The sequence below is a fragment of the Strix uralensis genome, chromosome 27 (assembly GCF_047716275.1).
Source record: "Strix uralensis isolate ZFMK-TIS-50842 chromosome 27, bStrUra1, whole genome shotgun sequence".
In the NCBI taxonomy this organism is placed as follows: domain Eukaryota; kingdom Metazoa; phylum Chordata; class Aves; order Strigiformes; family Strigidae; genus Strix; species Strix uralensis.
Window position 1 is genome coordinate 6,351,610 of NC_133998.1, and position 12,503 is coordinate 6,364,112.

The 12,503-nt window shown below is 53.1% G+C and overlaps 1 protein-coding gene across 6 annotated transcripts; it reads right to left on the reverse strand.

Moving 5' to 3' along the window:
• Positions 1–1,750: 1,750 nt before the first annotated feature.
• On the reverse strand, positions 1,751–6,548 carry CIRBP (cold inducible RNA binding protein). Of its 6 annotated transcripts, none has more exons than XM_074851312.1 (8): positions 6,439–6,548; positions 5,564–5,672; positions 5,368–5,474; positions 4,895–5,033; positions 4,719–4,803; positions 4,535–4,599; positions 2,073–2,177; positions 1,751–1,915 (listed from the first exon to the last, which is right to left on the reverse strand). In XM_074851312.1, the coding sequence occupies exons 2-7, from the start codon at positions 5,664–5,666 to the stop codon at positions 2,173–2,175; spliced, it is 504 nt and encodes a 167-aa protein (XP_074707413.1). In that variant the 5' UTR covers positions 5,667–5,672; positions 6,439–6,548; the 3' UTR covers positions 1,751–1,915; positions 2,073–2,172. The 6 variants fall into 6 exon arrangements, with proteins under 6 accessions (XP_074707413.1, XP_074707412.1, XP_074707411.1 ...); XM_074851311.1 differs by having other exon boundaries at positions 4,535–4,602; XM_074851310.1 differs by lacking the exons at positions 1,751–1,915; positions 2,073–2,177 and adding an exon at positions 3,364–4,109.
• Positions 6,549–12,503: the final 5,955 nt, after the last annotated feature.

Here is a 12,503-nt window from a genome sequence, read left to right on the forward strand (position 1 = left end):
AGCTGGAGGAATTCAGCAACCAGCACTCATCTGACTTCATTACAAGCCAGGGACAAGGTAGCAAGTAAATAAAAACCTAACAAGTATTCCACACCTACAGAAGAGGAAGAAAAGGGCAATTTGGCCAGTTTAAATTTTCAATGGTCCGTTTTGAAGATGGGACAAACTGGGCAGGAGAAAACACCAAGAGCTGGGGTTAGAAAGTTTGATCTCTACGGCATATTCCAACTACCACAAAAGGCTGAAATCCCCCCAGTAGCTTTATATTTACTAGAGAGCAGGTGAAGGTCAAGAGACAGAGAAAAGTATTTCATCAATACCAGAGCACAAGCTTCCTGCAAAGAAACTTGAATTCCCTTGCTCTGGGCCTTACCTGCCCTTCTGCAGAGCGAGGGACAGCCCGGCTTTAGCGTCCAGCACCGCTGCTCGACGGCGCAAACCCCACAGGTCAGGTACAAGAGCCACAAGGTGTTGGGATGCAAGGGCAGGGCAACCAGAATGACAGCAGTGAACAAGACAGCAATCACGAACCTTAACACAAGCCAAGTAGTTTAGCTCCTGCACAGAGCAGTCTCTGCACAATACAGGAGACATTGCAAATAAAAGGCAACATCTGCTAATTAGGGAAGATGGCACGAAGTCTTTTATTAGCCGTTCTGTTCCAAAGGAATCAATACAGAACTGCAGTCTCTGCAACCGGCGGCTTACTCGCCTTTTATCTTGGGCTGATTTCCCATTCACACCCCCCAGTAGGATTGTTCTGACTGTGCAGCTCCTCTTCAGTCACAGGCAAACGTTTTACAAGTCTCAAGAAGCGCAGAGCTAACAGCTGGCTGTTCTCTCCTTAACTCACCCAGGCAGCTCACCCCGTGCCCCGTCGGCGCAGGCACCTTCCTGGCAAACGGGCGAAACCAGCTGCGGCCCCGCAGGCGCCACCTCACCGGCCCTTTCAGCCCGGACGCTCCCACCACCCACAGGACTCGAAAGCGCCCTGGCTCAGGACTGCTCCAACACTCGCCTTCTGCCACTCCTCTCCAGGCACCTAACAGTTTTCACCCGGTGAAGCTGCTCTACTAGGAACTTCCAGGACATAAAAAAAAAAAAAAGACCAGAGTTAAGTTGCTAAAATCCAACCCGGGAAGTTGGCTTTTGTTACAAATAACCCCTGAGGTGGGGAACCCGGGGCAGCTTTATCCCGAGCCAAGTCCTTGAGCACACAGAAGCCATCGGCCGCAGGACAGGCGAGTCTCAGTCCCACCTGGAAACCGCAGCGTGTGACCCTTGGCAGGTGTGCGGCCACTTCTGTGAGCAGCAGGAACATCACATCGCTACTTTCAGTGGGAAAACAATTTTAATTAACTTGTAGGCAAGGAAATCATTACCTGAGCTCAAAAAAAGCTTTAGCATTCAAGTGCAGATTAGACTTTTGTGTTTGTTACCAAACACTGACTCCTTGTTTACACAATTGCTCATCCGACACTTCCCCTCAGACGTAGCCGCTTCACTGCGGAGGTTTTGCAGATGCACCAACTATTGTAATAGGCCACTTAATTCAAAGTCACAATGACACAATCTAATTTCTCCCTCAAACTTGTCCTTAAAGACAACAGGTCACCCTCTGTCCACCTCCCCAACCAGAACAGCGTTGGTTTATTTTGTACTTTTAACGGGGCTATACACCAGATCTCTATTGTACGCCTTGGCCACAATCTAACGTTCTTATGTTTCCCCACAAAAGTACTACAGAGAATTTTTTTTTTTCCACATTTCAGTATTTTATTCTAGCTTAATTTGACTTATCTCCTTGTTCAATTGATCTATAATAAAAATCAGTAACAACACTGCTCAAAGCTCTTCGTCTCCACCACTCCAGTCAATGGCTGTCCTTCTTGGTCTTCTCTGATGCATTTCATTGCTGAAATAAAATTAAGACAGTGGATTTAAAGGCAGAGAAGGAAATTTCCACCCAGAAAGCTCCTCTCACTTTAGCACTTACAGAGTAACAGTAACAGCGCCAAACCTTTCGGCTGAGGAAAAGCTCCGGGGCGCGAGGCAGACCGAAGAGACGTTACCTGGTTGGCAAACTCGTGCCTGGGTCCCGCCTCCTCGGAACGAACGCTCTCCTTCCTCAGAATCCCCGCTCAGCTTCCGCGCCGCGTGTCCGTCTTCTCTTCAGCCTGCCAAAGCAAAGGTGCATTAATAAAAGTATCAAGCGGAGACTTTACATCGCCACCCGCCTCCCCCAACACAAGTCACATCATATACGAGGGTTTCACAAGCCATTCGCTGAACCCATCACATCACAGAAGCACAGTCTGGGAAAACTGTTCCGGGGCTGGCTGCTGCCTTTGATATGCCAGCCAGTGTATCATTTGATCCCTAAGCAGAGAGTTAACCACTTTGACATGGCTGCTTAGGAAGTGTGGGCTATGGGAAAAAGTTAATGGCAACAAGTAGGATGGCAAAGAAAGCTACAATTAAAGTGAGCAACTTAATGAAGTCTAGGAAGATTCTCAATAGATGAACACATATCAAGTCAGGGAATTCGTTTCCCATCTTGCTTCCATACCTACTAGCAAGACATGACTGCATGCCCAACTCTGATCTGTGGAACTGAAGTTGTGCCACAAGCCAAAGGTTGCATACGGCATGGGTTAAAATTTTTCCATCAGTTGACCAAAATTGTCAAAAGGAATATTTCACAGGTACATTAGACTTTCAAATGAGCTCTCAACAAGAGGAAGGATGCGGACATGAGCAAAAGGAGTTACCTCGAATTACAGGACTATTTCCACATATGAACTAGCCAAGAGAGCAGCTTTCGTCTCAGAGGTTTCTGTTGGAGGCACAACACTTCTTTTCTCCAAGGACACTGCAGTTTCCATATGCTAGCAAAGAATTCTTAGAACTTGTAAGGCAATGACAAAGCTAGCTAATTACGGCAATTTACCTACCATTGAACACTCCTGTCAAGCTAGTAACTAGTCCAGTTACTAAAGGACTGATTCTTCACTACAGCTTTTCAGTGCAGGCTATTTCAGTATTTTAAGGAAACATCCATTATCCTACCTAACACCAGCGTTCCCTCGACTTCTGACTTAGGCTTTGCGTGCTAGAACATCCTGAGGTATATACTTTCAGTCCTCTGCCTCTAGACAAGTTTGACTATTCTTATGTGAAAGTATGTTGACGAATTCACATGTCAAGACCGATTAAGATTAAACTCTAGCAACTGGTCAATACATCTGGCTCGCTCTTACGCTATCGCTAGTCTTCTCCTCTCCTCTGGCATCCTCTTACTTAGACTGTTCTTCACCTTCAAGGATTGTGTTGTGCAATGAAATGTAAATGTCAGGAGCAGAGTTCATTTCAGACGGTCTTTTAATAGGCTTCGTAAAGCCAAAGAAAACTGTATACAAGAATCCTTTACCACTTCAAATACAATATCAATGGAATATGCATATTTCTTCCAGTAAAAAAGGACAATATAAATAAACATTTTCAAGAACCTCTTTTATGGTAAGTTTGCAAGTCTATTTCTGGGTAATTTACATCATTACAACAGTAAAAATACCGTTATGCAGGTTGAACATACAAGCAAGTTTCTCTTTAGATATATCAAGGTGGTTTGCCTTCCAATTTGTACCCAGGCTGCATTCCTACCTTGCTACACTAAAGGAATGTTACAAAAGACGAAGGTAATGCACTTAAAAAAAGTCCACAGCTTGTTCAGCTTCCAGTGAACATTGAATTAAAGGTCCTTTCTATCTCAAAAGAAACTGAATTGGGGCCCCAACTTCACCAACTTTAAAAAAAAAAAAACACCTTGGCTCATCATGAAGAATAAAATAAAATCTGAAGTGCTTTCAAAAAAGATTAAAAACACTTGAAAGCAGAGCTTTCTTAAAGAAAAGTCTAATCAGACCATCTTATATCAGAAGCTGTCAGGCTGTGTTTGACAAGATTAGAACTGATAATACTACAAAAGTGAAAATACAAGTAGATGTACTACACAATAACGATTTCAGCGAAGCTCCAAAAATCTTTATAAATACAGCCATTGGAAGGACGATCTTGAGTCAGGAAGGATTTTTACTCGTTGTGTGTAGCTGAGGACAAGAAGCAGGCACAATTGTAAAGGCACTGAAGCATAGACAAGTTCCAGCATTTTACTCCCTTGCATTATTTCAGAAGCTAGTGCTAGTTCGCTACACCGTAAGAGAACTCCCCCACCCTTGATTAAAGTTTGTTAGGGCATCTGAGTTTTGTCTTAGTCTCAAGCTTGAGGAATGCATCTTAAAAACTTGCTTTGCCTTAGATCCAAGCAACTCCTACACATGCATTACAAATTAGAAATTTAAAACGGCACAACCACGTCCAAAGCCTGGCAGATTGGTTCTTACGGGCAAGAACAGAAATAGTGGTACAGTCCAACTGAGCCTTACAGTATTTCCAGACTCAAGTACAGGGTCAGAAGGTTTAGAGAGTTCCTACAGCATACGTACTCATCACTCCCATTTGAACCAAGACTTACCGTAACTGTCATAGCTGTCTCTGTAGGATCCTCCTGAAGACCTGTCACCATAGCCACCTTGACTCCTGCTGTTAAAAACATTCATGTGCTTTATATTCGCTCTACTGTTTCTGCAGCCTGACGGAACAGGCAGTGGACTTCGAGAGCTTTTCCAACAACCCACTAGTGGTCATGATGACTTTACCTGCTATTATAGTAGTCTCTGGAGCCATTATATCCCCCACTTCTGGAATCAAATCTGCTTCCGCCATAGCCTCTCTCTCCGCCTCCTTGAACAGACACCGGATCAGGGGTTTTTTTAAGCATTCTGACAAATGCCGTTACCGCTTCAGGCACTGCGAGTCATTCGTGCACACTCACCTCTGGAGAAGCCACGGCCCCGACCTCTGCCGCCACGGAAAAAGCCTCTGCCCCCAGAAGACCCTCCTCTGTAGCCACGAGATCTGTTCTCTGATGATTTTCCAGCCTGATCAACTCTGATCTGACGTCCATCTACAGACTAACAAGCAGAACAAGATAAGCCAAGTTGGTATTTAAACACTTAAATAGCAAAACACCTACTGTCAGCTAAGCAGTACCAGAATTTACCAGTTCTTACAAACAAAGGTTTCAGACAGTATATACAAATATTCCCATGAAGCGTCACTATTTTTCAGTCATATAAGTTAAGTCACGGAACTTTAGCAATTTATACTCTTTATTATTTATATCATTTCACTGCTTTAAGACACCAGTATGTATCTGTTTTTCTACACGGCACTGAAGAGGAACATCTTTCATGCTTCTCTTATTACGTGTCAGGAAATAAAGAAGCTGCTCCAAAGCCTCCTTACCTTTCCATTCATGGCCATCATTGCATCCTTAGCATCATCTATGTTTTCAAAAGTAACAAAGCCAAAACCTCTGGATCTCTGAGTCTCTCTGTCTTTCACCACAACAACTATAAAGAGGAGGGAGGAAAAAAGCATCAGCATCCGTGCATCCTACTAAATCTGTGCAAGTCGTCACAGCTTGGCACTGCCATCTTACCTTCAGAAATTTGTCCATATTTAGAGAAGACTTGTTCCAATGACTGCTCATTGGTGTCAAAACTCAGTCCACCGACAAAGAGTTTTCCCTCATCTGATGCCATTCTGACCTGCAAAGTCAATATATCCGAAGTCACGGTCTCAAAATATTCCCACAACGTCTGAAACATTAAATTGGTTATAACATCACCAATAACCTCACACTCTTACACGAGGCATACGCTCAACCTCCGGTGAAGCAGCGCTTTACCCGACACGGGAATACCCTATAGGCCGGCTCCGGACCAAGCGCCTTCCCCCGGGAAGGGGATCAAGGCCGCAGCCGCACGCCCGGCCCGGGCACAGGCAGGGCCTGGCGGCCGCCTCCCGGAAGCTCCAGCCCCGCCGCGCTCGCTCGCTCGCTCCCTCCGCAGGCCCCGCAGCCCGGCGGGGCCTCCCGGCACCGGCGCTCCCCGGGCCGCGGCCCCGCTCCCGCCGCGGGCCCAGCGCGCATGCGCGCTCCGCGGCCCCGACCCCCGCGCGGGCGCGGGACCCCCGCCCCTCCCTCCCGGCCCGCCCCCTTGGCGCAGGCGCACTCCGACGCCCCTCCTCCCGCCCGCCGCCATTTTGCACGGTCGAGGCTCGTCGCCATTTTGTTTCCGAGGGCGCGTTTCACCCCTCCCCTGGCCCCTTCCCCCCCACGGCAGACAGCCGGGACGGCCCCGCCGAGCTCCCCGCGGCCGCGGAGAAGGCCGCGCCGCCAGACGGCCGCCCCGTTCCGGACTCCCCCAGGCAACAAAGCCCTCCACTCCTAAGACGCATTTCCTTGAGCTCTGGCGCTCCGAACCTCCCCGGCCCAGCCCGGCCGCAGCCCGCCCACCGCGGCGGGCGCCTTACCGGTGCCCTGGAGGTGCGGGGTCCACTCAGCACTTCAAAGCTTCAGCGCGATGTACGCTGCGGCTGGCGGGGCGGCGGCTTATAAACGCCCGCGCTCTGCCCCGCCCATCTCATGAATATGCAGATCAACCTCAACTGCAAGGCGGGGCGATCGACGTCACCAAAGCGCTGCCGCCGCCGCACCACCCGATTGGGCTGGACCTTGTTAATATTCATGAGCCACGGCGGGGGGCGAGGGGAGGAGGGAGCGACAACAAAACCGCTGCATTCCCGCCACGCCCCCTCCTGGTGCGGGGGGGCGGGGCGCGGCGGGCGGCGCGGATTGGCCGGGAGCGCGGCGGCGGTTGGCGGGGAGAGCCCCTGTGAGGAGGCAGGAAGTGGAGGCAGCTGATTGGCTGCGGGGCGCTCCCGCCCCGCCCTCCCCGCCCGCCGTCACGCCGCGGGGGGCGTGGCCGCGCTGCCCCAGTTTCGCGCCCTTCTCGGCAATGCGGCGGCTGCTGCAGACAAAGGGGCTGCCCGGAGGGGGGGGGCGCCGCCATCTTGGGCGCTGAGTGCTGCCGGCCGCGGCCTGGCCTCGGTGTGCCGCCCGCTCCGCCCGCCCCTCAGGGCCCTGCCGTCTCCTCTCCCTTCCTCTGAGGGAGGCGGTGAGGGGTGGCCTGTCCCCGGTGGCAGCCCCGCACCCCGCAGAGGCCTTGCCTGTCCCCACGCCTCACTAGGCCTCAGTGCTCGCTACCAGAGCGCGGGTCCGTGCCATGGCGGTGGGTCCCCTTGTCCCTGGCAGGCCCAGGGTCCCGTCTTCATCACCCCTAGGCGTGCATAGCCTTGCCAGGTCACGGCAGAGCCTCCCCGTGAAGCCGCCCTCCCCTCCCTGCCCCGCAGGGTTCGGCAGCAATTCCGCCTTTGCCGTCTCCTCTGGCAGCGCGGGGTGAATAATCCCTCACAGTGAGGCAGCTGCCTCTTCTGAAGTGTTGTGCTGGTGACTCCACACCCCCACGTGTGCTTGGAGAGCACCGCACAATACATGTGGAAAGCTGCCTTATCGCTGCTTCCGCAGCGTAAATGGTTTTGTTTAAAAAAATACCAAAAAGGCCTTTGCTCGGCCTGTTTTCCATGGAAATGTTTAAAAGCCCACCCTGGGGTTTTTCTAAGGTAAGAATGTCTTTAGCATTTAAAACTTCCTCTTTGAAAGAGGAAACTCTGGCAAAGATAAAACATGTGTCTCTGCAAGGGACTACCTTAGTTTAAAACACCCTAAAAATAAAGTGCTCAAGTTTTTCCATACAAAAACTGCAATCCTGTCTAGAAAAGGTACAACAGTATTTTAAAACGTCTGAGAGGAAGAGGCGCACAGGAGGAAAACAGCGGCGTGCAGACAAGAGCTGGCAAGAAAGTGTGGAAGAAAGGAAGGCGAGGACAAGTCTCTGGAGGTCACCTCCTCTGTCCCCCTGCCTGGAGGCAGGACCCGGCCCCAGCAGCTCTACCAAGGAGAGACCACTCGGTAATTTCCTTTGCAGTTTGCAGCAGGAGTGTGCGCACACGCCTCACACCCCCGGCCTCCCTCCCTCCCCTCCGTAATGCTCGGAGCGTTCCTGGTCAGAGCGGGGCTGCACAGAGGAGTAACACTGGAGTTATTCAAATCAGGGCCGTTTCTTCGCAGATAATGCGATTGATTTCCTCACTGAGCGCTGGAACGGAGTAAAAAGAAACCACAGGGAAATGCAGAGAAGTCTTCTGCCAACTATTGTTCTGTAAAAGCAGCAAGTATCCACAGAGTGAGGAAATTGGGCTTTTCCTCTCTGATTTGTTATTACACCTTTTGGGACCTACAGGAAAAGGGTTGTTTTGTACACAAGCGCATATAGTAATTACGAGATACAGAGGAATCTCGGTATCACGCTCTGCCCGAATCTCGGCTGCTGTACACACAAAAATAGGTGTTTCGTTACTCCTCAGCGCGGCTCTCGCAGCAGCACGCCGTCTGCGGGTTTCGTGGTTGGTGCTACGGCACCGGCGGTTTTGCCAAGGCCGGCGGGGACAGGACGCTGCAGCCTCGCGCCGCCAGCTCCCACCAAAGCGCTCAGAAGCACATAAAAAAACCCCCAATATCGATGAGGGACCAATCTGATAGTATTTTCTTGCTGTGAAAAAACTTACTAACTTTCCAGTCCTGAGAGCGAATTAACAACATTGAATAACAATAATATGCATTTTATATATACATAGTTAAGCATATCTGATATGTTTTTCAGTAAATAGAGAAAAAAGGTTCAACACTCAGAAAATGTTAGAGCAGTAGTTAAAAACGGGATGAAACTGTGAATAGGAGGATGAAGTAGTACAATATTTTATGCAAATGAAAAAAACGTTTCCTGATTGGAGGAGGGTATTTCAATTTTAAACTCTGGGTTTGAATTATTGAATAAGCCTGGATTATTTTTTAATTCTACCTAATTTTGCCTGGGGCTGCGTGCTCCATCAGCACACTGGTTGTGGCCTGGAGGAGCCAGGAGGCTCATCAGCCGTTAAGAGACTGCAAATCAATTTTTGCCCTTCAAGAGGGAAGAGGAGAGACCAGCCCTGAGCTGGCGTCCCCGGCATTTTGATTAAATTAGAGACGCATTAACGTGAGCATTTCTGGTCCATGATGAGGGCAGACAAAGTGACCTTGATGCACGGAGCCATTTTCCGAGCAGTGCGAGCGACAGCAAGGACAGTTGCCGTGGGATGCTGGAGGGGAGGAGCAGCACCGCCGGCCTGTTCCCTAGACTGGCGGCACTGCAAACGATAAGGGACAAACACCGGTTTTAATTGGTTTTTTAACTCCTCATGCAGAGCCAGCGCAGGTCGGGTGCTTTGAAAAACAGCACTGTTAACCTTCCTGTGCTGCTTCAGGGGAATTTTAGTCCCAGCAGGACGAAACGACCAGTGTCGCTCCTGTGACAGTGAACAGCAATTGCAGCTCTGCCTGGATTTGTCCCCAAAAGTGGGATTTCGGTCTCCCTTGGGTGTGCGTTGATGCCTTTCCCTTGACACCGACGGAGTCACCCTGCGAAGCAAGGTGAGAGCCGAATCGAGATCTCCCGTGCTGCCTCCGCTCCCGTCCCAGTTCTGCAGCTCTCGGGAGGTTCCCTGCGCTCCAGATCTTTCCTCTTTTGCTCTTTCCTCCCTGCCCGATCCAGGGCATCAGCCGCAGCGTTATGTCGCCTCAGCCCGTGTCTCCTGCCTGACGCAGGCAGGGGTTGCTGCCCTGCCCGAGGCGCTCTGCGACGGACTCGGCCCGGGGACAACTCGACACGTACCACGGGGCTACAGCTGAAACCAGCGCCGGGGAGTAACCCAGCAGATTTCACAGGTTGTTACGGCAGTTAATTAAGCAATGAAACGTAACGCACGTGATTTACAGCACTAGAGCAAACCGTCCTGCAGCAGCTGCACTGACACAGCCCCTGGCAGCAGCGTCCCAAAGCACTCGACCCCCAGGACAGAGCACGCAGAGTTGACTTTGCGCTGAGTTTTAGAGCCCAGCATCACCCGTCCGCGCTGGCCGAAGCCCGTTCCCAGTCACCTGGAGCTGTCTGTGAGCAGGGGCTGTGCCTGCGCTGACCGAATATGGGGAAAGCACCGGCGCTTCGTCAGGGACCACAAATAGCCGCCTTGAACCGCGCGCCCTTCGGGGCGGAGCCCACCGCGGGCTGCAGTGGGCAGTCATCGTTAAATCATAAATCACGAGAGGCTGGAGGGAGCTCGGGGATCATCTCAGCTGCTGAATCTGTCACGCCTGACGGATGTTTTTCTCACCCATTTCTTCAAACTGCCAGTGACAGAAATTATGGTACCAAACATCACATATATGAAAATACTTGTTTCTGGAAAGAGTCCCCCGTCCAGCAGCACATCAGCGTTTAGTGGTCTTTGGGGGTCCCCACTGAGCAGCCCCCTGCACTCACGGCCCTTTTCTGCGCCTCACAGCAGTTTGGCGTTTGCCCAGAGCCACGCGGCAGCCGAGTCCGAACCTGCTCAGCCGCCCTGGCACCCGCCCGGGAGCCAAGGACTTGGCTCTCATGGGGTTCCCAAAGCCCTGAGCAGCCCTGCGCCCTCGGGGTGCTGCGGAGAGGAGCTCCTGGGAGAAGAGCGGGGTGGGAAGGGCAGCGGGCAGGGCCGGACGGGCACCCCAGCGCCTTGCGGCAGCGCCGGTTGTCTCATGGTCTGCTCTCAGGGCTGTGGCTTTCACAGGCTCCACGGCAGCAGGGCCGGAGGAGGAACAAAACCATCCACGGAGCCCAAAAACATTTGCTCTGCGCTCCGGCACCGCGTTCCTGCCGCTGAGCCACAGCGAAGCGCCCGGGACCACCCCTCCTGCTCAGGCAGCAGCTGGAGGGGCGGCGGGGGCGAGCGCGGCTGCTGCCACGGGGCCGCCAGCACAAACCAAACCGCCCCGCCGGAAGAGCCGCCGCCTCTCCCTTTGTTTTTCTTGGGATTGCGGGGAAAGAGGGAATGTGAGGCTGGACTGAAGCGGAGGGTCCCCCCGGGCCTCCAGCCCGAAGCTCCAGCCCCTTCCCGATCGCCCCTGACCCTCGCTGGCCCCAGCGAGTCTGTCCCGCACCGCCGCGCACGGGCCCATCGCTAGCCTTGGACCCCGAAGCCAGGAGTGAAATACTGAAGCCGGTGCTGAATTTGGAAATGGGCAGTCCCAAAGCCCAAAGGGAAAAAAAAAATTCCCTTCTCTCTTACTACTTTCCCTGAGGGAGTTGCTTATCCAGCTTTGCAGTTTGAAAAAAAAGCCCTGACGCAATCACACCGTTGCCATGGCAAGAAGCGTTGCTGCTGCATTTCCCTCTGTGAGTTACTGTGGCCAGGATTTACCAAGTCGTAGGACAAAGCCAGGGTGAGCGGAGGGATCAGATCCACAGCGAGGCTTGCGAACAGCCGCGTGAAATCTGGGTTGGCCCATGTTGCCGTAAGGCGGCGGCGGGGTCACGGCACACGGGGATCCCCAAACCTGAGGACTGGGACACGAGCTCAGTTCCCAGCCCACCCTGGAGGGAGCTCAGCCTCCGCCAGTCCCGGCTTTAGCTCCATCTCGTGCATCTTCCCATCGTCTCTGCATCATCCCCTTGCAACGAGTGAGCGCCTTGTCCCCAGAGCCCCGGTTCTGCACCGCCCCGTCCCTGCCAGGCCAGCGAGGAGTGAATCCAGAGCTGGGCACCGCGTGGTCGCCCCGGTTTAGAGCAGCTCACGCTTCACACGGGGGTAGGGCCCTGCCCGGGGCTGGAGGAGGCCGAGGCGTCGCCTGCCAGAGCTGCGGCCCTGCCCGCTGCTCGTCCAGAGCTCACCAGTTCGGAGCTGGTGACGGGGAAGGCAGAGCCTACGCCGAGGGGCCACGGGGATTCACCTCCTGAGAGCTGCAGGGTGGAGCGGAGCAACTGCCCGGCTCAGAGCCACCCCGAGGGGCAGAGCCCCTTCCCCTTGCGCCGGGAGCCCCGGGAGGACGAAGGGGCACAAGCAGGACCCCAACCAGGCCGGGGGACCTGGCCCTGGCAAGGCTGGCGAGAACCAAAGCACTGAAGGGAACAGCACCCCTGGGCCACCAAATCCCAGTCCTGGCACAGAGCCCCGGCACGATGCTCCATGCCCCTGGGGAGGGGAGGCCGGGCTGGGGGTGCCGGCACACCCGGGCCGAGGGCAGGAAGATGGTGAAAATAGCATGTGGTAACCAAGGCAACAGAGTAAATGGCTTGGCTCTGCGAAGCGGTTTTATCAGGGACTGATGCTGCGCTTCTCAGCCGGAATATGGAAACCGAAATCCTGTTGTCACACCATCAAGACCTGCCCAAATAGAGCCAAAATTTAGAAATAACCAAACACAAGTGCTGCTACCGCACTGAAAAAATTGCAGGACCTCTCGCGGGGCGCAGAGCAGGAAGGGCCGTGCCCCGTCTGCCCAGCCAAGGCCCCATCCGCAGCCCGAGCGCCTGCAGAGCCCAAACGCCACCGACGGACCCCCGGCCCAGGACGCGCCTCGGGGACGCCTGACCGAGGCTCCTAAACCTTTGGGGTCAGCCACC